We start from the raw sequence: 24891 nt of genomic DNA, 5'->3' as shown, positions 1-24891 counted from the left end.
CATGATTGTTCGTAGTTAAAGGGATTAATTACCCGCCTGGCACTTAGTTGAGGGGTTTTATTCCCTCCCTAACTTCAGGGGAAAATCCCTACCTGGGGAAAACAACCTTTCTCAGAGACCTTGGTTAAAACACATAGTGCCAAGAAGGTGAGCAAACATATTAAGAACAGTATGCCATATATGCCAGGTCCCTTGAAACAGCAAGCATGGACCGGCTCCCGGCACTCGATCACCTGCCCCCCTGCACACCCCCTACTGGGGATGGAGCCTGCAACCTAGGCATGTGCCCCAACTGGGAATCAAACCTGTGACTTCTTGCTGCATAGAAGGACTCTCCTTCCACTGAGCCACACAGCCCAGTTCTCGGAAGGGGCTCTTTCTCTGCCCCCGATACACACTTGGACAGATCCACCCCCTTCTGGCTCAAATGCAGAGACTTCCACGTTCTACAATTAATGCTAAGAAAGAAACCCAGCCCAGCCCGGTGCAGCTCAGTTGGTGGGGCATCGTCCCATGCACCAAGAGGTCACTGGTTTGAATCCCAGTCGGACAATGCCCTGGATGCTTGATTCCCAGTAGGGAGGCAGCTGATTGGTTTCTCACATCGGTGTTTCTCTCTCTTCCTGTCCCTTCCTCTCTCTCTAATATCAATCCTCCTATATAATAAAAGCCTAATATGCAAATCGACCAAAGGGTGGAACCAGTTGCTATGATGTGCACTGACCACCAGGGGGCAGACGCTCAATGCAGGAGCTGCCCACAGGCCCCAGGCCAGCCAAGGGGGTGCCAGTGGGGGAGGGAGGAATCGCCCCACAGATCCCCCCATCAGCCAGGCCTAGGGACCCTACCCATGCACAAATTTCGTGCATCAGGCCTCCAGTAAAAACACATTTAAGAGCAAGGAAAAAGGTGTAAACCCAACATGTCACCTCAGTCGCTAGGAGCACTCAGTCCTAGGAAAGGATCAGGCAGACAGGCCTGGGAGCAGCCTGGATGGAGGCTGCCTGCTCTTCCCCGTTTGCTGACCAGGATCTGACCTCTCTCGGAGCAGAACAGCTCTGGCAACTATGATTTCCAGGAAGTTACTTTCTCACCATCCGGGAAGCCTGAGGTGCGAGGAGAAGGCGTCCCCAGGCTGGGTCCGCCCGCGGGCGTGAGGGTGTCTGTTCCCGGTCTCGGTCTGTCCTTCCTGGGTTTGCAGATGGCCGTCCCCGTGTTCACGGGGCTCCCCCTGTATGTGTCCACCCCCAGTGTCCCCTTTTGGTAAGGACACCAGCGCGATTGGGTTAGGGCCCATCCGATCGACCTGGCTTTACCTTTGTTCTCTCTGTAAAGGCCTTACCTCTGATTATGGAGGTCTGGGGGCTAGGACTCCAAGACGGGAACTTTGGGGGACACGATTCTGGCCGTAACACCCGCACCGCAAGGGACCTCTTCCCGGTGAAGCCTGAGAGCCTCCTGCGTTTCCAGGTCCTCGCCTCCCAGGTGCCTCCGACAGGGTGGCCCCTCGCCTGCTGCAGGGAAGCGGGCGCGAGGGGTGCCCGATGCGACCTAAAGACACTGAAAAACACAGGATCATCCATTACACCCCCGCTTTCCAAGCGAACGCCAACGAAGACGGGTCTGGTTCGAAATAAAGTTCGGCCCTTCAAGTGAAGGACGCTTTGCTTCCTGAAAACGCATTCCGCGCAGCGTCCCAGGCGGGAGCGGGCTGGGGGCCCACCCGGGGCCCCAACTGCCTGCGGGGGTGCGGGCTGCAGGCGGGGACCCCAGATGCGAGGCCTCGGGCAGTGGTTCCCAGGCTCCGGACACGCAGCGCAAGGGGCGTGCCAATCAGGCTCCCGGCGGCCAATCAGGGCGCGTCCCGAGCCCACCGGAAGCCGGGCCGTAATCCGCGCCGCGCCGTCGTAAAAGCGCCGGTCTCCCCAGGCGACGGGTAACGCGGGAAGATGGCGGCGCTGGTGGCGACGGAGGCCGCGGCGCTCCCGGGCCCGGCGGAGGCGGCCGAGCCGGCCGCGGCGGCGGAGCTGAGCCGCGCCCTGAGCCGCCTGCTGCCCGGGCTGGAGGCCGACAGCAAGCTGAGCCGGCGGCGCGCGCTCGAGGCGCTGCAGCGCGCCCTGGAGACGGCGCGGCCCGAGGCGCCCGCCGCCGACCCCGCCGCCTTCCAGGGCCCCTGGGCCCGCCTGCTGCTGCCGCGCCTGCTGCGCTGCCTGGCCGACCCGGCCGAGGGCTGCCGCGCGCTGGCCGCGCACCTGCTAGACCTAGGCCTGCGGCGCGCCGCGCGGCCCCGCGACGCCCTGCCACGCCTGCTGCCCGCGCTCGCCGCGCGCCTGGCCGGCCCCGACCCGGCGCACCGCCCGCCGCCCGAGCCCTGCGAGGAGCTGCGCCTGGCGCTCGTGCAGCTGCTGCGCGTGGCCGTGGACCTGGGCGGCGCCGCGCTCGCGCCCCACCTGGACGACGCGGTGCGCGCCCTGCGCTGCGCGCTGCTCGACCCCTTCGCCGCCGTGCGCCGCGAGAGCTGCGAGTGCGCCGCGGGGCTGGCGCGCGCCACGCCAGGTGCGCGGGGAGGAGGAAGGGGGAGGGCGCGGAGGGAGGAGGGGGGCGCGGGGGGAGGGGGCGGCGCCGCACCTTCCGGCCTGGCCTGCGCGGTCCCCTCCTGGGCCCTTCTTTCCTCCTGGACGCCTTCCCATCGCCCTTCTCTCAGCGTGCAGAACCCGCCGCTGAAGCTCAAGCGGGTAGGGGACGGGCCCGCCCCTCGCGGGGGAACACGCTTTGAGAAACCGCGCTCCAGTCTTTTCATCCGCATTTCTCCGGGGTCCCCTGTCTCCTCCCGGCGTGGACCGCTTTCCTCCCTAATGGAGGGAGGCCCTCCTCTCCCGCCTCCCGTCAGTCCATCCTCCCTTGTTTTAGAAACGCTGGTCTCATGGACATCCCCTTCCCTAAGCAGCCGTGCCCGCGGCATCTGGCCCGGGAGCTCTCCTCGCCGTCCCAGGCGGGGGCGTGACGAGGTCGGGAAGGCTTCCCGGAGGAGAGAGCCCCGAAGGGAAGGTGGGTGCTGGCGGTCAGGAGGGACCCGGGCTTGAGGAATAAGGTCGGAGCAAAGAGGAGGCCCAGGTGACTGAGTTCGGGGAAAGAGGGGCGCGGAAGGGCGGCTGGTGGGGTGGAACCTAGTGTTGGGTGCAGTGGGCGCCGGGGAGGTGTGGAGCAGGGGCCTGGTGGAGAGGGGTTACAGGGATGGCCATGGAGGGAAGGGCGCCAGTTAGGGGCCATCCCCAATCTTACTTCGGGGCCCCGGGCGTGGGCGGGGCCGTCTGCCCGTGGAGATGAAGGGAGCAGACGGGGCTGACGCTCCAGCTGGCGGACTTCCCTCTGAATCGCTGCGGGCCGAGGGGCGAGGAGGTTTGGGTGGACAGGAGACGAAGGAAGAGCCGGGCGTAGGGTAATGTCAGGTCAAGGTTGGATTCAGATGGTGCAGATCCCAGTGGGGCTGGGGAGCGGCTGGACTTGGACGGGAGATGGCCGGTGGCATTCCCGCTGTTAATGCATTTCTCGTCACCCTCGAGCGAGGCGCTCCCCTGTGCCACCAGCACGATGGCCTGCCTCGTGCTTCCCAGCCTTGGCGCGGTTCCCTGATGGACTGTAGGTTCCAGAAGGGCGGCCGCACCTTGATGCGCCAGCACAGAGCACGGTGGTGCCTGCCTGGAGGAGGTGCTCCCCCGCAACTCCACACCGTCCCCTCTGCCCACCCACCCTGGGGGGCCCTCTCCTGTGGATCCCGGTCACTGGGCAGCAGTAGACCAAGAACTCGCTCAAAGTACCACAGAGATAATGACCTGTAGACAGGACTGAGGCCAGAGACCCAACACCAGAGGGCCGGCCTGGCTGTCATATATATATTTCAGCGAAGTAGGGAAAGAGAAATAGAAACATCAATGATGAGAGAGAATCATTGACTGGCTGCCTCCTGCACCCCCCCCCCCCCCACTGGGGATGGAGTCTGCAACCCGGGCATGTGCCCTGACCAGGAATCCAACTGTGACCTCCTGGCTCATAGGTCAGTGCTCAACCCCTGAGCCCCTCTGGCCGGGCTCGGCCTGGCTGTACTGAAGACCCTTCCAGTGCTGAGTCCTAAAGCAGGCGGCACTGGTCCCACTTCCCACAGCAGAGCTGGGGGTCTGGCTTGGGCACAGCTGGGGTGGGGGCTGGGGCAGGGTCTCCCTGGCTCAGTTTCTTTCTCTCGGCGTTCTCAGGCTCTTCCCCCAGCCCCCATCTTCAGCTGAGGGGCTCAAGCCCCAGCCTTTTCCCCTTGGCCCCCAAGCCTGGGTCGGTGAGGTGCTGCTGGGTCACCGGCCTGCTCCTGCAGCAGGACCTTGGTGGGGGAGGGAAGGCCCCAGGGGCAGTGGCCTGTCCTGGGGGTCCACGCACTGGGCAGGGGCTGCGGCCCACGGAGCAGCCCGCTCAAAGGCCTCCCCGCCCCGCAGACCACTTCCACATGCAGTCCGAGTCTCTGATCGGCCCCCTGATGCAGAGCATCTCGCACCAGCACTGGAAGGTCCGTGTGGCTGTCATCGAGGCCACGGGCACGGTCATCCAGTTCGGCAACGGGAAGTCGGTGGACGACGTGCTCCCTCACTTTGCTCAGCGGCTGTTCGATGATGTCCCGCAGGTAACCGGAGGCCCTGCAGGCTGCTGGCGCTGGCGCTGGCTTCCTCTTCTTAGATGTTACACCAGACGCCTTGCCTCAGCCCAGGTGCCCGTTTCACTGCTTCCGGGAACTGGGAGCTGAATTGTCTGAATACATTTGTTACTCCTCAGCCCGAGCATGCGAGGAGGAGGAGGGAACCTCAGCTGTGTGCTTCTGTGTGCCCCCCTCTGAGGCGGACTTAGTGGCAAACCGGGCCCGGGAGGAGAAGGGGGGTCCGGCCTTCCCTTCCCTTTGGGCTTTAGGTCCCGTTGAGCGACAGACAGACAGAGATCGGGTGCTGGCTTTCTTTGTTGGCAGAAGCCACCTCGGGGGGTGTGTTCGCTTATAAAACATCCCAGGTGGCAGAGGAAGCCTGCGGCGGGCACGCTGTCTCCCCAGGGGAGGCACGTGGAGGGGACCCCGTGCTCCCAGTCACAGGAGGGGGAGGCCGCAGCCCCAGGCAGGAATCCCAGGGTAGGAGGCTCCCCTGCTGTGGGCTCTAAAGCCCCTGGGTGGTGGCATGCCCCCCCCCCCATGGTGGAAGGGTTAGCCCCGTGCGTGGAGCCCGGCATCCCAGCCTCTCCTGTGTCTCGTGTCACGTCGGTGCTTTCCCTGCCCTGGGGTCTGGAGCTGTGGGACGGGCTCAGGGTCACCCAGCTGGAGCGAGCCTCCGGCCAGCCTGGTGGCCCCAGGCTGCCTCCCGCCCCAGGCGCACGGCATTCTCCCCGTTACTTTGCTTTGGGTTTTTGGTTTGTGTTTGTGGTTAGTGCTTCCCCATTGGTTTTTAGGGCGAGTGAGAGAGAGAGGGAGAGACAGAGACATTGATGGGCTGCCTCCTGCACACGCCCTGACCAGGGTCTGGGCCAGGGAGGAGCCTGCAACCCAGGTATGTGCCCTTAACTGGAATCGAACCCGGGACCCTTTGATCCGCAGGGCAAAGCTCAGCCAAACTGGCTAGGGCTTGTTTTAGTTTTTTGAAACACCTCTATTAAGCTGTAATTCACATAACATACAATTTATTTAACGTGTTCAATGTTTTTGATATATTACGTTATTTTTAAGTTTCTGGTAAAATATATGGAACGTGCCCTGGCAGGCGTGGCTCAGTGATTAGAGCGTTGGCTCGCGCATCAAAGGGTCTCAGGTTCAATTCCAGGTCAAGGGCACATACCTGGGTGGCAGGTTTGATCTCTGTCCCTGATGGGGCCTGTGCAGGAGGCAACCAATCAATGTGTTTCTCTCACATCAATGTTTCTCTCTCTCTCTCTCTCTCTCTCTCTCTCTCTCTCTCTCTCTCCCTCCCTCCCTTCTTACCACCCTACCCCTTCCTTTCCTTTCTTCAAAAACCAATGGGGAAAAATCCATGAGTGAGGATTAGCCCATTACACACACACACACACACACAGAAGGTAAAATCTGCCGTTTTAATTTTTTTTGCTGCTGTTGTTCATCCCAGGGGCCAGGTGGAGGCTGGCTTCAGCCAAGCTACAGCCCTGCCCCTCCTGCTCCCCTCACTGGTGACTCGGGCTCTGCCCTCAGGGGACTAGACCTGGGCACCGGGTGTGTTTTGAGCTCCTTTCTTCCCTGTGGTGCGAAGGTAGCTAGAGGTGTGCCCATCACCGTTACAGACAGCCAGCAGCAGGACTGGGGGTGCCCGCTGGGTTCCCCAAGAGTCCCAGCAGGTCGCCAGCAGCTGGTTTAAACCCCCGCGGCCCGCAGGTTCCCCCCAGAACACTGCAGACAGCACGTGCTTGGGGCGGGCGGTTCGCTCTCCAGCAGGGGGTCGGGCAGCTGTCCTCCGTGACCGTGCCCCACGCGTGCCCTCGGCACTGTCTGCCCAGCGTGAGGCTTGCTTCTGCCCCGCAGGTCCGGCAGGCGGTGACGCGCGTGGTGGGTGGCTGGCTGCTGGCGCTGCGGGACCGGTACTCCTTCTTCCACAAGCTCATCCCCCTGCTGCTCAGCAGCCTGGACGACGAGATGCCGCACATCGTGTGAGTGACGGGGCCGACCACCCCCCCCCCGCCCCCCGCTGCTGCATGTCCCTGGGGGCTGGTTGTCAGGGACCCGCCTTCCCGAGCCCGTCCCTGACAACAGTGTCGTGTGCTCACGGAGCCCAGCCTGCCCTTGGCCTGTGTGTGTGAGGTCACGTGGCATAAAAGGGCTCTGTGGTTTTTTTAATGTAATTTTCCTATTTAATACTTTGGGCACAGACCTCAGTCGGCTCTCGGTGCTGTCGGTAAAGTGCGCAAGCGCCCGGCAATCCTGGGCCGTCCTCGGGACACTCGGCACCGCCCTCCCTGACTGTCCCTGTGTCTGTCCGTCTGTCTGTCCGCAGGCAGGAGGCCGCCAGCCTCTGGGCGGAGGCCGGCCTGCAGTGGCAGAAGGAGAACGAGGAGGACCTCAAGGACAAGCTCGACTTCGCCTCCCCCCCGCCCGCCCATCACCCCTCGCCAGGTGGGTGCCGCCTCCCGGACGGGACGGGCGGGGCAGCCGGAGAGCCTGTCCCAGGAGAAGAGGGCGAGCCCAGCGTGGAGCTGGAGCCGGGCCTGCGTAGGGCTCGTCGCTGGGTGCCTCCCCTCCCGGCCAGTCTGTGTGCCTGTCTCCACTTGAGGGACATCTGGTCAGTCATGTTGGTGACGTCCTGTGAGGCCAGCGTCCCCGCCTGCACACGGGTTCTGCGTGACTGTCCTCCCCGGGCAGATGCTGAGCCGCGGGCTGGGGCTGTGGCTGGGTGGGGGCTGCCCCGTGTGTGCCCGAGGCCCGGGCACCGTGAGGTGCGTCGCCCTGTGGGTGTTGGGCTGGGTTCTCTGTCCTGTTCAGGGCTGTCGAGGCTTCTCCGCCGTCTCGGACCTGGTCCTTGGTCAGACCTGTGCTGTGTGGCTCCTAGGCCCCGCTTGTCCCCACCCGGCGGCCCAGCGGCCCTGGGCTCCCTCCTCAGTGCCCCCCCCCCGACCTGCCTCCCTCCACAGCAGACAGGGTGCTGCTTCTGAGTAAAAACCTCTGCTCTCCCCATCGTCCCAGAGGGCAGGCTCATCTGTGCCTGCGTCCGGCCCCTGGGACAGGTGTGTGGGTGGGTGACTGTCCTCACCTGTGCGGCGGACGGTCTGACGTGTGGCTGAGGCACAGACCTGGGCGGGGAGCAGACCCGCTTGGAGAAGGTGACATGACTGCTGGGAGGCGCTGCACGCGGGCACCACGCCTGTCCCGTGGCACCTGGGCCGAGTCTGGTCAGGGCCGGCCCCTCCTGAGGACACAAGGTGTGAGGTGCCAGTCACGGCACTGAAATAGCCCCTGACAGCGAGACCGCGGGCGGGAAGCTCCGCAGGGCCTCGCCGCCGTCTCCCCGTCAGTGTTCACCTGACAGTGCCCCTGGCCAGGAGGCACCCGGCACCCCGGCAGGTGTCTGAACGGCCCAGCCGGGGCAGGTGACCGCGTCCCGGGCTCCTCTGCTGTGACGTCGTCCCTGTGGAGACTGTTTTCCATGGTAACGCTCGAGGGAAAGGAGGCCCCCACAGCAGCGGCCTCTAACGCGGGGGTGGCCTCTAACCCGGGGGGGGGGGGGGGGCCTCTAACCCAGGGGCGGCCTCTAACCCGGGGGCGGCCTCTAACGGGCGTGGAGACGGCTTTGCTAACCGTCTGGGGGGGGGGGGCGGGGGGCAGAGCCGCTGACTGGGTCTGTTGTAGCGGGTGCTCCCCGTCCAGCACTGTGTCCTGTTCCCACGTCTGCCCCGAGCTCGCTGCCCTGCTTGTGCTCATCAGGGTTCGGAAGGTGTCAGGGAAGAGCCTGATGGTTGTCAGAAACGTTAAGCTGGGCGAAGACGGGGGCGGCCGCGGGAGGTGGCTGGAGGGTGTGAGCTCCAAGGGTGAGGGCCAGGGCACTGCCCATCGTGGGCAGGAACGGGACAGGCCTCCGCCGTCTGGCAGTCATGTCGCCCCTGGTTCCCGCTCACGGCCCAGGAGGGAAAGGGTGCGCCCCTGGCTGGGCCAGGTCTCAGGTCCCAGCAGGTGTGGCTCCTTGTCGTTTCCCTGACTCCAGTCTCGGTGGGCCCCTGGCCCCCGCACAGCGGGAAGGCCCACGCCGGCGCTCGGCCCAGCTGAGCCCAGCCGAGCGCGCCTCCTGCCTGCTGTGCTGCCGTCGAACTCGGGGAAGCAGTAGGAAAGGGGTTTCTGTTTTCCTGCTGCAGCTAAATTCTGCTCAGCCTAACGCAAACAGCGGAGTCAGCTCCCTGCGCCACCCTCCCGGCCGGGCCCTGCTGGCCTCGCCCTCACAAGCTTTTTGGTGGTGAAAGTACCAGTTGTGTTTTCAAAGAGGAGGTTGGTGGGTAACTGCGCCTCCTGGGCTCCTGGGGCCGTCTGGGCTCTGGGCGGACGATGCTCATCCACACGCCCCCAGGCACCTCCCGGGACCTTGTCACCACTGCTGCCGGCAAAGGCCTCGCCTTGTGTCGCCTCAGTAACCAGCTCTGGCCCAGCTGGTGTCGCTCAGTGGATAGAGCTCAGCCTGCGGACTAGAGAGTCCCGGGTTCGATTCCAGTCAAGGGCACATGCCGGGTTGCAGGCTGGATCCCCAGTGGGGGGTGTGCAGGAGGCAGCCAATCATTGATTCTCACGCATCTCATCATTGATGTCTCTCTCCCTCTCCCGTCCTCTCTGAAATCAATAAAAATATTTTTTTAAAAAAATAAAAATAACCCAGCTCTGCAGAGGCGTGGGGTGCAGGCGCTGGCCCTCACGCGTGGCCTGAGACAGTACGCAGCTGCTGTGGGAGGCAGCACGGTGGCGTCTCCCCACGTTAACTGCTTACGTGGGCTCCAGGCACCCACGTAACACGCAGCGAGAGGAGGCCTGTCCACCCACCCGGGTTTGTGCGGGCGAGTTCCCAGCAGCCCCACCAGGAGTGACCCAGGTGCCCACCAGCGGAGGGGCACACATGGGTCCCTGCAGGCACACGTGTTCCTTGGCCATGAGGGGAATGGAGTTCTGACACGGCTGCAACATGGTCTCAGACACACGCTCAGTCCAAGCAGCTCGCGTACGTGACGTCGCTAGAAAGGACAGCGTTGCCGGCACAACGAGGCTCTGAGCTTCACGGTCACGTCTCGTCTTTTCCATCTAGAGACGCGCCCGGGGCTGGGCTGTCGGGAGCTGGTCTTCAGAAACCTCTCCAAGATCCTCCCCGCCATCTGCCACGACATCACGGACTGGGTGGCGGCGACCAGGGTGAAGGCCGCGCGGCTGCTGGCGGTGCTGCTGCTGCACGCGGAGGACCACGCCACGCAGCACCTGGAGGCCCTGCTGCGGACCCTGCTGCTGGCCTGCGCCGACGAGGAGGGCGCCGTGGTCAGCAGCGTGAGTCCCTCCGACCTCCCTGCCTTCCCGCTCCCTCCGTGCGCTCTGATTGGGCGGCGGCAGCACCTAGAGGACCCAGCCCCACGGCTGAGACCAGACGCTCCCCGTCCCCAACCCCCAACGCCCTCACCCACCCCATCCCGCTCTGTGCTGTCCTCTGAGGCCATCTGGAGACACACAGCCTGGGGGTGGGGGGTGTTCTCGCATCCCCACACCCTGGGTCACCCAGCTGTGCGGCGAGCTGTCCCTCCTCACAGCCAGGGGCTCCAGGGCCTGGGCCCTGTGCAGTGGCCGCGTTAGGGACCCCCCAGAACTGAGCCTCCCACCAGCCAGACCCGCTGCCTGCACCCAGTGGCGTCACCTGCTCAGGGGCGTTCTGAGCGCAGCCCGGGCCTGATTGGGCACCGGTCTGAGAGGGCCCAGGGCTGTTTCTGGTTAGAAAGCAGCTGTGCTGGGTGGCGGCCCTCAGCCCGTGGCTTCCTCCGCAGTGTACCAGGTCCGCAGAGCTGATTGGGACGTTCGTCAGCCCAGAGGTATTTCTGAAGCTGCTCTGGCCGATGCTGAAGAAGTCGCCCTCCGCCTCCGGCCTCCTGGTCCTGGCCGCAGTCATCCGGGGCTGCCCGAGGGAAGCCCTGCGGCCGCACCTGAAGGCCATCACCACGGAGCTGGCCGGGGCACACATCCGTCAAGGCTCGGAGCACGTAAGTGGGCGGGTGGGGCGCCGTCCTGTTATCCGGGAACATTTTCATGATCAAATCCCATCGCACGCGCGTCTCTGGATGCGTCCCAGCCCCGTCCAGGCCAGGCCAGCATGTCGAGCCTCGAGACTGGCACTCTGCTCCTCTGGACAGACCTGTGTCCTGCACCTCCATGTGGGCAGAGGCACCCTGCCCCACCCCAGACATGCGTGTGCAAGTGAGAGTGCATGTGGGCGTGTGCACTCACATGAGCGTGTGAGTACGTGTGCATGAGTGTGAGCCTGTGCGTGTGTGTGTGTGTCACACGTCCGTAGGAAGGAGGTGACATTTCCTGCAATTGCCTTCAGCAGCTGTAAGAACAGGCCGCGAGTGTGTGTGTGTTACACGTCCGTAGGGAGGAGGTGACGTTTCCTGCGATCACCTTCAGTAGCTGTAAGAACAGGCCGCGAGTGTGTGTGTGTGTGTGTGTGTGTGTGTGTGTGTCACACGTCCGTAGGGAGGAGGTGACGTTGCCTGCGATCACCTTCAGTAGCTGTAAGAACAGGCCGCGAGTGTCTTGCAAGAACAGCCTGAAATTTGAAAACTCCTGGTGAGGCCGAGGGGCCAGGGCGCTGGGAGCTGCAGGGCTGGGCGTGGCCTCGGCCCCTGGTGTCCGGCCGAGCGTGCGCCTGGGCTCCGTGCAGGAATGCGGCCTGGGCTTTGAAATGCGTCCGGTGACAGGCAGCGGAAGTGAGGAACGGATAACACGGTGGCTCACGCCGTCTCGCGGACGCGCGGGGTGCAGGGGCCCGGGGCTCGGTGGCGTTGCAGGAGCAGCCCCCTGTGTGTGGGCAGACGCTGAAATTCCCGGTCAGGTACGGAGAACTGCCGTGTTTCCTCCGGGCGTTGCCGTGGTCACAGCAGGGCTCCCGAGCTAAAGACGAGCCGGTCCTAGAAAGCAAACTCCTTTTTATTTTAACGACTGTCCCTCACGTATACGTTGTGTTTACATTTAACAATTATGGTAAAATGGCCGCTCCTTAAACATAACACTATGTTTACGTTTAGTATAACTATTAAAGTGAGCGCTCCTTAAATACATGTGGTAGGTCATTTTAGAAACTAGACAAAATCACATCCTCAGAAAATCAATCAGCCAGCCCAGGCCTAATCGGACTGTGGGAGACGTCAGGGTCAGGTGTCAGCACCAGACGGCTCCATGGGGCTGGGCGTCCAGGTCCCGGCAGGCCGTGCCGACGGACCCACCCAGCCCCCCGCCACCTTGTCCCGCGTTCGTCGGAAGCCGTTTTTGTCCCTAGAGTTCTATTTTTGTGACAACGTAGAAGCACAGAGGGTTTTCAAATGCACAAAAGCAGAATAGAGCAGACCTCCAGGGCCCGTCACAGGCGCCACTCGCCGGCTCTCGCGCTCCAGTCTGCTGTCCGCCACCTTTTTCTTGAACTTGGGGAGGAGCTGAGGTGTTTTGAAGCAAATCCAAGATGCCCAGTCATTTCACTAGCGAATTCTCCATCACGAGTTGGCATCACTAACACATAGAACTGCTTAAAATGTGCTTAAAATACCACCAAGCAGTTAATGAAATTAGCAAGTGTGTGCGTTCCCCGTTGTTCCGTTGGCCATTGTGTAAACAATGCCCTTTGTGGTTGGCACCCTGGACGCCATGGCCGGGCACCGCGTGTTGTTTCAGCGGCTCGTGGTGGCCGTGGCCGTGGCCCCGTGAGGTGGCCGTGGCCCAGGGCCGGGCTGACGGGCTCCCGCCCTGTTCACAGCTGCGCTACGGGGAGAAGCTGCTGCAGTGCGTGCAGGCGCTGGTGTCCACGTGCGGAGAGGACGGCCGGGGGTGCGGCCTGCAGCTCCTGCAAGTGCTGGTGACCGTGATGGCGCTCCCGGGGGCCCCAGGCCTCGGCAACCAGGTGAGCCTGCTGGGGACCCCGCTGAGCTTTGTGGGTGACGATGCCCACCTCTGACAGGTGGAATCACGACTAAATCTCACGAAGATGAGAGACGCACCCCGTGAGCTGGCCTCGGGGTGCCCAGGACCTGGGTGCCCTCCAGTCGCCAGCTTCCGGGTCTCGGTGAAGGCACCTAGTGTGGGTGTCGCTGCAGGGAGCGTGGAGGGTCCTCGCCCAGACCAGACCTGTGGTGGCGCGGCTGAGGGCTGCAGAGACGCCAGTGGCGTGACTTCCTGTGTAATGTTCAGGCGGCTGCGCTGTCCCGTTGGCCCTGCCTTAAGGCTGAGAACATGGGTGTCCGTCCCCGTGGGCCCAGGAGCTGCTGCTCCGAGAGCCGAGACGGCCGGCCTGCGGGACCGGCTCCCCCCTCCCCCTCCTTCCCCAGGGCCTCTTCAGCTTGGCTTGTTTCTAGCAACCGCCTTCAGAGGCCGTCCGTGGGCAGCGGGCATGAGGTCACAGCCGCGGGCTCAGGTCTGCAGACAGACGTGCCGCCGTCCCTGCCCACGGAGAAGCGGGCGGGGCGCATGGGGGCACCCGGCTCCCCTCACCCTCTGTCCGGAGCAGCAGTTACTGTCGCCCCTGGGCCTGTCGGGGCGAGAGCCGAGCAGAGGACACGGGGCGGGGGTGGGGGCGTCTGCGCTCGTGTGCACCAGGGCCGCTGCGTCACTGGGGGAGCGGCCGGCCCCTGCAGTCCAGGCCCTGGACGGCGTCCGAGGGTTTGCACTCTCCTCCTCTCGGGGACACGGCCCGAGTGGGCTGAGCAGAGGAGGAGCTGGACCCCGCCTGTGACTCACCCCTTCCAGCTTCAGGAGACCGAGGCCGCGCTGGCCGCGGTGGAGAGCAGTGGCGACGGCCAGGACCTCTACCGCCAGCATGTGGGCCCCCTCCTGGAGTGGCTGGGCGGCTCGCAGCGGGGCTGGACGGCACACTCCCCGGAGCTCCTGCAGTTCAGCGTGCTCGTCGCCCACGCAGGTGAGCCCGTGGCCCAGTGCCCGCGCTGTGCTGAGCGAGGAACAAACCTTGATTTTTGAAACGCTGAGAACACTGTGCTGAGCTGGAGTGTAGCTAAGTCCGCTCAGCACGCGTGTCCGCGGCGCTCGTTGGGCAGAGCCCAGCCTAGGCGGTCGGGTTGAGTGGCTGCTGGAGCCGACCCAGCTTTTCCCAGGTTCTCGGCCTCCAGGCCGGGCCTTTCCTGGAGGAACGGGGGGTGGGGGTGGGGAGGCACTCTCGGTAACGGAATTCCAGCGATTCAGTGCCAGGGGGTTAGCCAGTGTGCAGCTGTGAGTGCGCGAGCGTGCGTTCCTGTGTTGGTGCCGTTAGTTCATTCCTGTGTTCGTGTCGGTTCGTCACCGTCACCGTAGTGCTTCCCTGCCCGCCCTGTGCCCGTCCTTCCCAGGCGGCTGGGAGCCGGGGCAGGTTTGTCCTGTGTGACAGCCCATCAGCCCATCCTTGTCCCCTGCTGCTCTGCAGGACTGCCCCCTGCCACAGGGCCACGTGTTCCCCAAGCAGGTCCGCGCGTCAGGTGCTCCGGGGCTCACAGCCCAGAGGGGGTGCTGGGCAGGTGTCCGGGGACCAGCCTGCGTCGTGGCAGGAAATCCAGGGCTCGGGTTGGCTGCCCCGAGCGGCCTCCTCAAATCTGTTCCTGCTCGCAGCGTAACAAGTTCCATCCCTCACGGTGGTGGCCTGATTGGCACCTCGGAAAGCCAACTATTTGGGGCCACACCTCACATTCTACCCCAGAAAACACGGGCCGCACAGCCCAGTCACCTGTTTCCTCCGACTCCCTCTCTGTCTGTGGGAATGCATGCATGGGGTGTGCGTGTGCATGGGGGGGTGCGTGTGCATGGGGTGTGCGTGTGCATGGGGGGTGCGTGTGCATGGGGGGTGCGTGTGCACATGGGGGGTGCGTGTGCATGGGGTGTGCGTGTGCATGGGGGGGTGCGTGTGCATGGGGGGTGCGTGTGCATGGGGGGTGCGTGTGCATGGGGTGTGCGTGTGCATGGGGTGTGCGTGTGCATGGGGTGTGCGTGTGCATGGGGGGGTGCGTGTGCATGGGGTGTGCGTGTGCACATGGGGGGCTGGGGCCTGAGATCCTGGTGTGGCATTCAGGGAGTCCCATTGTTTCTTTAGTAATTGACCTTTACTGATGTTTAATACATTGCTTAGCTTTAATTTTTAATAATTTGGAAAAACATAAGTGAAAGTTTACAGACTGAGTGATGAGGTGAGTGGGGGCTGAATGTTCTCGGTGACTTTTCTTTGATAATCACGTCCATGATGGGGGGTCGCCCTCGCGCAGGGGCTGCTCCCTGTCTGGTGGGGGCTCCCGCCTCCACGGGGACAGGAGCCGGCTGCTCTGTTCCAGGCCCTGCCCTCGGAGAAGCGCTGCCCCAACTGGTCCCCGTCCTCCGGAGCTGCCTGCAGCCGGACAGAGACCCCCAGATGCGCCTGAGGCTCCTCTCCGTCCTGTCCCGGGCGCTGCTGAGCGCAAAGGAGACCGTGGACTCCCAAGGGTACGTGGGCTCCCCCTCGCCCGCCGCACGCTGCCCCCGCCTCCCCCACGCGAGTCCCTGCTGCAGGGCTCCTGCGGGGGAGCAGTGAGTGCCCCCACAGGGGGGCGCTGCTCCGAGTCGCTCTGGTGCCGTCGTTAAGGTTCCACTGAGTGGAAACGTTCCGGGAACATTAACTATTAACGTCTGTCTATTAGCTGTGCTCAGTGTGAAAGGCCTTTTGGCACCTTGCCACCCAGCACGGAGTGGATGGAGCCGCAGTGGTGGGGGAGCCTCGAGAGCCTCTGGCTGCAGTGCGGCTGCAGGGCCGGGAGCGGCCTGTGGGCGCCCGTCTCCTGGGGGGCAGAGCCTCCAGGGCCCCGACCTCTGTTAAATCTGCAGAACTGGGTAGCGGCTCAGGTGGACGCTGGGAGCTGTGGGGACCGTCCCCAAGGGAGCCCTGCTTGTCGGGCCGCCGTGACGTTTCCACAGACGAGTGGCCGCCCAGGCGCCCTCCTCGCGGCCGCACGGACCGCTCTCCGCTGGCCTCCAGCCAGACGTCGGTCAGGAGCTTCGGTTTCCGGCTTGTCTGCAGAAACCGGGCTGAGGAGGGACCATGAAAACACGCCACGTGCAGCCGGCCGCCGTCGCGCAATCGGCAGGCCTGCGCGGGGGAACCTGAGGCCGCGTGCACGCCAGCCAGGTGCTCACCTGGAGCCGGTGCCCCGCGGGTCCGAGGACACTCACCCGCAGACCAGCGGCGAGTGTGGACGAAGTTCTTAAAGGACATGGTGCTGAGCTTCCCGCTGGAAGGAACCAGTGTCGGGGGAAGGAAGGCTGCGGTTCAGTTCCTCGGTTGGATCGTTAGGGCTGTAAAATGCGACGGTGATGTCACTGACTCGCTCATCGGTCAGCCCTGCTCTGGGGCGAGGGCCTGGCTCCCGGCCCGAGGCCCGTCTCCGCAGACCACGGGTCCGCAGGCTCCGCGGGAGCGTGAGGGCATGGTCCCGGGATGAGCACGGCCGCTTCGGGGGTCGCCCCTAAGGTGGAGTGGCCCCCTTTGTGCAAAGCACTCAGAACGACAGCGAGCAGGTGCCCTCAGCCGGGCTTCCTGGGGGCTCTGCAGGGCGCCGTCCGTGCTCTGAAGGGGGGAGGCGAGCCCTGCTGCTTCCCGCCAGGTGCGTCCGTGCGCAGCGCTGGTGCTGGAGGCGGCGCTCACCCCGCAGCCCTTAGTGCCTCGAGGGCAGGTCAGGGTGGGACGCAGCGCAGGCCACGGCCCGGCTCCTGGAGGCCAGCGCTTGGCCCTCCAGCCTCGTTAGGGCCGCTCAGAGCACAGGACGCTCCTGTCAGCACTGCCCAGGGAGCCACAGCTCTGCTGAGGGTTAAAGCGCATAAGTTGTCCTGAGCCAACACCCCTCCAGACAGACCTGCGCCCTTCCCTCCGTCCTCGCTCTGCAGCGCCCCCTGCTGGAGGCTGCGGCCCTGCACCCCGTCTTCCCGAGCTCTCAGCAGTGGGGCAGAGACATGAGCCACTTTGGGACGGTGGGGGAGGCGTTGCTTGTTCAATAGCCTGTGTTTGGTCCCTGAGCGGAGGCCGGGGGTGCTGTGTGGAGGCCGGGGTGCCGTGCGGAGGCCGGGGGTGCCGTGTGGAGGCCGGGGTGCCGTGCGGAGGCCGGGGGTGCTGTGTGGAGGCCGGGGTGCCGTGCGGAGGCCGGGGGTGCCGTGTGGAGGCCGGGGTGCCGTGTGGAGGCCGGGGGTGCCGTGTGGAGGCCGGGGTGCCGTGCAGAGCCCGTCCCAGGTGTGGAGGGAGCTGGCGCCTGCCGTTCGGACCCAGCAGTGCCGGGCTGGGTCAGGTGTGTGGTGTCCTGATGCCGTCGATGTGGTGGGTCACCACTGAGAGGCAGCCCGCTGCTGAGTTGGCGGGACCGTCCGTGTCTGTGTCGTTGCACTCGTCCCGGGAACAGGCCTGGGGTTCCTGTCTGAGGAGGGGTGTGGTCGGACCTGTAGGCCTGTCTCTGTAGGGTCGTCGCACATGGAGTGGCCGCGGCCTCCTCCCTAGAGCCGGAGGAGTGACGGGAAGCTGCTCGGAGCAGCGAGGGTCCTTGGGTCCTGGGCTCCTCTGGGCTCCGGACCCAGGCAGCTTTTAGGAGAGTCCAGCAGGGGCCTGGGGACTCGGCCCGGCCGTGACCACGCCCCCGCTTCCTCTGGGAGCAGAGGGCCCTTGTGCGGGTGCGCTCTGGCTCCGTCTCTGCTGTCTGTTTGGCCTTGTCCCCCTGGGCTGGGCGGCTCCCCGTGAAGGGCCCATCCTCACCTGCCTCTGTGCCTCCTCCAGGCAGCTGCACCGCTACCTCGACACCGTGGTCACGGACATCCTGGTCCCCAACCTGCAGTGGCGCGCGGGGAGGACGGCCGCCGCCATCCGCACGGCCGCCGTGTCCTGCCTCTGGGCCCTCATCAGCAGCGAGGTCCTGTCGGCCACACAGGTGCGGCTGGGGCGTCCTGGGCCCGTGCGGGCGGGGGGCTGCGGCGGTCTCCCCGGGTCTCCTGGGCCGCAGCCTCAGCTGCCACCTGGTGCTGAGGGTCCTCTCGGGAGGGTGTGGTCCTGGGGGAACGAGTTGGTGGGAGGCAGAGTCGGGTGTTTTCCTGTGGTCATTTTGGGGGTTCTCTTAGGTTTGCACATTGAATGTTCCTCTTTACAAGATAACGATTGTCGTCACAGGAGCCTGACCAAACGGGACCGGCTTCCTGCACTGTGTGTGCCTCTCCCAGCTAGCAGGGGGTTCGGGGAGCAGTAGGAAGAGTGTCCCCAGGGGCTCCCCTCCTGTGGGCTCCACCTGGCACCGGGACAGCCTGACTTCAGTTAAAATGCCCCAGGTTTGCTCCGACACGGCAGTCGCGCTAGGAACTGTGCGGGGTTTGTGTCTCAGTGAGACTTTGTGAACAATGATTTTTAAAAATCAACTGACCAAGTTAAACAAAAATTATTCAAATTATGTAGATTTTAAAATCCAGTTTCAAGTCTGCATATGTGGAAATTTCAAAATAGCATCCAGACCCCATTGTATTTGCACCAAACCCCGCCCGTGGTTACGGCCGGTGCGTGCAGGGGCACATGACACCCGCGTTGGTGCTAGCAGGTGGAGGACGTGCGGGAGACGCTGCTGCCCCCGGTCCTGACGGCCCTGGAAGAAGATTCCCAGATGACCCGACTGACCTGCTGCCGAATCGTTAGCGCGTTTTTGAAATCCTCTGGTGGTGCGAGCGAGCCAGATAAATTCATCAAGATTTATCCTGGTAGGACACTCTTCTTTCCCAAAGCATTTGCATATCTTTGAGAGCTGTTTTCTTTTACTGGAAAATCAGAAAATGCTACTTTAACTTCCGGTGAAGCTGGCATTAAGAGGCCAACGCATCAGAGACAGATAAAAGGTCACTGAGTAGCTAACTCGGGAACAAGGCAGATGGACCGGACGTGGGTGTGAACGGCAGAGGCAGGCGGATGCTCAGGTGCCCTCAGCAGCCAGGAGGCAGCCCTCGCGAGGCAGGGACCCCTGGGTGCGAGCACAGGCCTGGGCGAGGCGTGCCCCGCCCTCGACTTGAAACCCGGTGCCGCTGCCTCTTAGGAGCCAAAGCACCAGGTGGATCTCAGATGCGGGAGCCAGGCCTCGCCCCGCCAGGGGAGCCCTGAGCCCAGGAGGTCCTGCCTCAAGGCCCCGGGAAGCGGGGACCGAGCTCCTTCCGTCCCACCCGAGAGCGAGACGCAGGTTACCCCCCTCAGAGTTACCTTCCACAATGGGTGTGAGGTCCTCAAAGTCCACGGATGGTGCCCGTTACACAAGGGTCGTGGGAAAAGGAATCCGCCAGGAAGTGCAGGGGGACCCGTGGGCTGAGGCCGAGGGCCCAGGGCAGCTGCCTCGGGGGCAGGGCTGGGGAGGGGATGCCCGGGCCGGGCTCCTGTTTCTTAAACTCGTTTTCATGCTCTGCTGGCATGCCACAGAGACTGCGTGATTTTTAAAGAATTCCTGGGGATGAAAAATAGTTACTAAAACTTAAAACTTGGGGCACTGGTAGCAATGGACTGAACCTGCTAGATGGTGGGTGGGTGAGAGGTCATGACCTCGTCTGAGGACGCCCGGCCACATAGGCTGCGCTGTCTTGCCACGCTCTCGGCCCCTGGCGTGTGGTGTGTGCCAGCGCCTGCTGAGTCTCCACAGGACGCCCAGTGCGGGGGGCCGGCGTTCTTGGGGGGCATGTGAGACAAGCGTGTGTTCGATCAAAGCCTCACCGTGAATAGTGAGACCGCAGTTGGGGGGTGACTGTCTCAGCAGCAGCGGCTGGGGGCTCAGCAGGAGCAACGCTGGCTCTGCGGGCAGCTGCTGTGTCTCGGTCCTCATCTCCGTCCCCAGAGCCTCGGAGGGCGGGGCCCGCAGACCCCCCCTCCCCCCCTTCGTGCTTTCGGGGCGGGTGGGGGTCCAGGCCTGGCCTTTGGGTGACAGACAGGCTTTGAATCTGGACTTCGCGGGGCCCGAGTGGCCGGTGCACAGATGAGTGCAGAGGAGCTGGGGCCGGGGTGGCATCCATGGCGCCCGCACCTCACACAGGAGGCCTGGGTGCAGGACGGGGCCTCCGGTGCAGGGCGGGGCCTCCGGTGCAGGGCGGGGTCTCGGGTGCAGGGCGAGCACCTGCGCAGGCCCGGGCCCACCCGCGCTGCCCTCCCTCCAGAACTCCTGAAACGGCTGGACGATGTTTCCACGGAAGTGAGGCTGGCCGCCGCCTCCGCCCTGGCCGTCTGGCTGGAGTGTATCAGAGATGACGGTGCCGAGGCCTGTTACCAGCGTGACGTCCAGCACCTGTACAAGGAGCTCCTGGTGTACCTGGACGACCCCGACAGCGCCGTGCAGGACGCAGTCTTGGGTGAGCCTTGTGGTGACCCCTGTGCCTATTTGGGTACGAGCCGCTCCACGTGGCTGAGTGTCAGCGGGTGCACAAGCACAGCAGGCAGGGCAGTGGGGGTCCCTCAGGGCCACTGGACACCCCAAAGGATGCTGGTCTTTGTGTGAGGCCAGTGATAGTTACCGTAATAGAAATTAAAATAGAGTAAATTTTGAGATATTTATTAATTTGTTAAAAGTAACAGGAAGCCCGCCCTGGCCACATTGGCTCAGGGGTTGAGCATCGGCCTATGAATCAGGAGGTCACAGTTCGATTCCCGTCAGGGCACAGGCCTGGGTTGCGGGCTCGATCCCCAGTAGGGGGTGTGCAGGAGGCAGCTGGTCCATGGTTCTCTTTCATCATTGATGTTTCTCTCTCTCCCTCTACCTTCCTCTCTGAAATCAATGAAAGCATTTTTTTTAATGTAACCGGAAGCCCGCTCTATAATGATAAGAGCATAATATGCTGATTAGACCAATGACCTTCCAGACGAAACCAGGCTGCAAGGGAAGCCTGGGTCCCGGGTGCCAGAGGGAAGCTGGTGCCAGCAGCTGGGAAGGAAGACCTTCTCTTGGCCTCTAGTATTAGCATAAATAACGTGTTTCTGCAAGATGTATTTTCCAAAACCAAATACTGAGCGAGGTGTCCTTGTTTTACGTGTCCGTTGCATGTGAAACATTTTAGTTTGATGTAGTCCCATTTGTCTGTTTGTCCTTTTGTTGCCCTTGTCTGAGAAGACATCCAAAACGGTATCGCTAAGAGGGGTGTCAAGAGCTGCTGCCTGTTTTGGGTTTCAGGTCTTACATTAAGTCTTTGACCCATTTGAGTGTGTTCTTGTGTGCGATAGAGGTGGTCTGATGTCATGTGTTTTGCATCTATCTGTCCAGGTGTCCCAACACCAGTTACTGAACAGACTCTTAACCCCTGTGTGTTCTGGCCTCCTGTGTCACGGGTTGACTCTGGGCACTCTGCTCCGTCCCAGGGGCCGCGTGTCTGCTGTGCCCGTGCCACGCTGCCGCCACGCTGCTGGGGCTCTTGTTCTGGGTTACTGTTGACTTGTGGCACCTGGGTGTCTGCTGTTTTACAGAGGTGCTCCAGGCGGGCAGCGTCCTGTTCCCCGACCTCCTGGTGCGAGAGACCGAGGCCGTCGTGCACAAGCACCGCTCCCCCACCCGCTGCGAGCAGCTGCTGCAGCACGTGCAGGCCCGGCCACCCGCCCCGTGACAGGGCTCCGGGCAGGGCCGGGGGTGCCACCGCCGCAGGTGAGCACCAGCACCAGCCCTCGTCCCCGCTGGCTGGGGTCAGCGGCCTACACCCCACAGCCCAGGACACGAACAAGAAGACTCTGACAGCAAGAATGTATTTCCTAAGGAAAATGGCAGTGTTGTGGGACGATGTTTCAAACCCGGCCATTTCTGAAATAAGGTTCTCTGAGTGGCTCTGTATTTTTATGTCCTGTTTATAGTTCATCGAAAGGTCAGCCAAAAGCCTACAGCTCATTGGACATTAAAACTAAATGTCCACTGCACACTGCAGGCAGGCCCGCGCCCGCTGGCCCTCTCTGCGCTCCCTGCGCTGCTGGCTCTAATCCTGCCCCATCTGCTTCGGTGCCACCAAGGACGTTCCTGACCAGTAAAAGCCAAAGGGATTTGAAGTTTTCATTCTTTCTTTGGCTTCTGTCTATTGACATTTCAGTGAACAGACTTAAAGGAATTTGAAATCTTAAGAACTGTTAGTGAATTTTTCCCATTTAAAATACACTGGAACTTAAAATGTTTTATGGGCCAATTCAGCCAGAATCTTTCCTTAGGTCAGTGATGCTAACAGTGTTGAAAACGGAAGATTAATCAGATTCTCGTTGCTCTCAGGAGCAGGAAAGTAAATTCTTTATTCTCCAGCACTTTCTACACCCAAGTGCCTCAAAGACTTCATTTAAAGTGGTTATTATTTCCATAAGCCAAATGCTATGTTTTCTAACAATCAAATGTTAACATTTATGCTTTGCTGTTTGACTTAATTAAAAATATTTATTATAATTGCCTGTCTTTATGTGTTTTGATAATTAGCTGAAATTTTTAGAAACCATTTTTTCCTTATATTTAACCGGGGCCTGTGGAGGGAAAGGGGTGTTCACCGCTCGCTGCAGTGCCCACTCTGGACACCAGGTGGCAGGAGCTCCCGCGAGATGGCAGGGCATCAGCAAGGCTGCTCTGGGCTCTGGGGAGGCTGGGTGATGGGATGGGGACAGCGGCCTGCAGAAGGGGTGCGATCTGAGCGCACACAGCCCAGGCCCCAGGGACACATCCCTGGCTCCATTGGCATCACCCATGTGTCCCCTGCTGAGCCGTGTCTGATCGGCGGCTGCAGGAATGGAGGAAGCCCTCGGGGATGGCCTTGCTCAGGCATTCGTTCCCAACTGCCCTTTGCCTTCTGTCTCCTCTGCCTTTTCCCTCCGCGTCACGTGGGAACCTGTTGGAAATGCCAGTTATTGGGCCTCAGCCCAGACCTCCTGGATCAGAAGAGGTGGGGCCCCGGGGTCGCCTGGAGGGGACTCTGATGCCCCTGAGGTGGGAGACCCCTGCCCGAAGCACCACGCACTTTCACGTCCAGCCTGAAGACCCATCTTCTGTTTGGTCAGCCCTTAGGGTCACAGGAAGCACCAATCAATGGCAGTGAGCCTGGCTGAGAGGACAACACACTCAACTCGCCGCCACCTGTTTTGTTGATGGTTTCCTTCGCTTGCAGAAAATTTTTAGTTTGTTCTGGGCACGTGCGGGAGGCAACCAGTTGATGTTTCTCTCCCTTCCTCTCTCTAAAAATAAAAATATCCTCAGTGAGGCTTTAAAAATGAAGTTGTAAAAATAAAGTCTTGCTGAGAAATGCAAAGACTTGTACCCTCGTGTCCACAGCGGCTTTGTTCCCGGCCCAAACAGGAAATAGTGCACATGTCCACCAACAGCTATGGATGGGTAAACAAAGTGGAGTTTATCCACCCGACAGAATACTATTTATTCTGCAACAGAAAGGAGCAGAGGAGGAAGGCACACAGACGGGCGGAGCTCACAGGCCGAGCTGTTGGTGCTTTCCCGTCACCCGTCCACAGTGGGCATCTGGGGCCGCCACACTGCTCTCCACTGTGTGAGTGACGTTGTGTCAACGTCATAACCAAGTATTACAGCCAGCGAGAGCCCAGAGGGAGGAGAGTCCCCGCAGCAGCAGCCGGAACGGTACATGTTCCCTAAAGGCACGTCTTTCTTCCCGACTCTTCCGTATTCTCCAGGATTCTCTAAACACCGTGCCGTCCAGACCTCCAGGCGTTGCGTGATGTCTGGCGTGAGAGAAGCGATTACTGGATCTGAGCATGGAGTGGTGGCCTCTGGGTGGCACTTCTTTTTCGCTGTTGACGCCTTGGAGTCACATGATTTTAAAAGCGTGTTAAGAGGCCACGGGCAGTGCTGCTGTGGCACCCGCGGCGGCTCAGACGGGAGCTGCAGCCTGACTCTGAGCGAACCTCAGCCTCTGACCTGCCGTGCCCTCCGCCTCGCACCCAGGGCCTCGGCCTCCTCGCAATAAGCAAGTGATGGTGCCGGGAGCTGGCAGGACACTGAGGCCGGAACCCGTGCCCGCAGGGTGTCCAGTGCTGGACAGTGTAACCGGAGGAGGCGCGGTGTTGGCGACAACGGGAAGCTGCAGACGGAGGGATCCATTCAGAGTCCCGGTGTCCCTTCCGGCCTGAGCGGCGCCTTCATCCCAGTTCGTGTTCGTTTCTCTCCGTTTCCGCTCTCCACCCTGTTGGCGTTTGGCGAGGATTGAGCGCGAAGAGCGCTGTGACCACTAGGCGCTGCTGACCTCTAGGCGCTGCTGACCAGTAGGCACTGCTGACCTTTAGGCGTGACCCGGGGAGGGCGCACCCCGAGCGGCCGCAGGCGAGCGTTCAGGCTCCATGCGCCGGGCACAAGGTGCGTTTATAGCGTCGGATCAGCTACCTGCGCCCGTCCCTGCGGGAGCATCTCGGGGTTTAGTGCGGGGACAGCCGCGCTGACCACGACCAACAGGTGCCCGGCCGCTGGACGCCGAGGGCCGCACAGCTGGTCCCAGCGCCGCAGGGGCGCCCGACCCTGACGTCACACCCAGGGTCCATCACCCCGAAACCTGAGACACCGCGAGCCCAGATCAGGAATCGCTCGCTCGGGGCCACTGGCACCGCCTGAATCCGCCCCGGGACCCCGGCGCGGCCTCCCAGGTCTCAGCCGCCGCCAGCGCGTCGTGTCCCGCCAGGCGCGTCTCCTGCACGCGCAGGGCCGGCTGTCCTTCCCGGCTGCCCTAGCGGCGGGCAAGGCTGCAGCCACGTGACCGGACTCGGCCAATCGGGCGCGGGCGCGGCGTGCTGTCGGGCGATGGGGCCTCCGAGGGCGGCGTGTTGGAGCCGCTGGGCGGCCTCCGTCCTGGGCTCGGGTCACTGCCCTTCCCCGCGAGGCCCGAGCCCAGCGCCCCTCCCGGGACCGGAGAACCGGCCGCCCCGCCCTCGTCCCGGGCAAACGGCGGCTCGGCCGGAAGCGTGAGGAATACCAGCGCCTCGGACCGTGGCTCCCAGTCACGTCCTCGAGTCCACGGGGTGGGAAGGGCGGGCGGGCGCGGCGGGCACAGCCCTTCCTCGGGGACCGTCCAGGTCGCAGGCGCCCGCCGGTGTGCGGAGGCGAGGCCACAGCAGAGCGGTCACCGGCGCCCCCGACCGCGGGCAGTGGGAGGCCACCGGCGGCCGTCACAGCAGGTCCCCCCGGACACGC

The 24891-nt window shown here is 62.9% G+C and overlaps 1 protein-coding gene across 3 annotated transcripts; it reads left to right on the top strand.

Moving 5' to 3' along the window:
• Positions 1-1913: 1913 nt before the first annotated feature.
• DNAAF5 (dynein axonemal assembly factor 5) lies at positions 1914-22149 on the top strand. Of its 3 annotated transcripts, none has more exons than XM_059699483.1 (13): positions 1914-2556; positions 4482-4666; positions 6551-6675; positions 7020-7138; positions 9801-10033; positions 10522-10734; positions 12501-12644; positions 13487-13655; positions 15049-15196; positions 17505-17655; positions 18310-18466; positions 19895-20086; positions 21192-22149. In XM_059699483.1, exons 1-13 carry the CDS (start codon positions 1950-1952, stop codon positions 21326-21328), a joined length of 2580 nt encoding a protein of 859 aa, XP_059555466.1. In that variant the 5' UTR covers positions 1914-1949; the 3' UTR covers positions 21329-22149. The 3 variants fall into 3 exon arrangements, with proteins under 3 accessions (XP_059555466.1, XP_059555465.1, XP_059555467.1); XM_059699482.1 differs by having other exon boundaries at positions 18307-18466; XM_059699484.1 differs by lacking the exon at positions 1914-2556 and adding an exon at positions 3366-3708 and having other exon boundaries at positions 18307-18466.
• Positions 22150-24891: the final 2742 nt, after the last annotated feature.

The sequence above is a fragment of the Myotis daubentonii genome, chromosome 5 (assembly GCF_963259705.1).
Source record: "Myotis daubentonii chromosome 5, mMyoDau2.1, whole genome shotgun sequence".
NCBI lineage: Eukaryota > Metazoa > Chordata > Mammalia > Chiroptera > Vespertilionidae > Myotis > Myotis daubentonii.
Note: the sequence above shows the minus strand (reverse complement) of the source record. Positions and strands in the feature narration are given on the sequence as shown.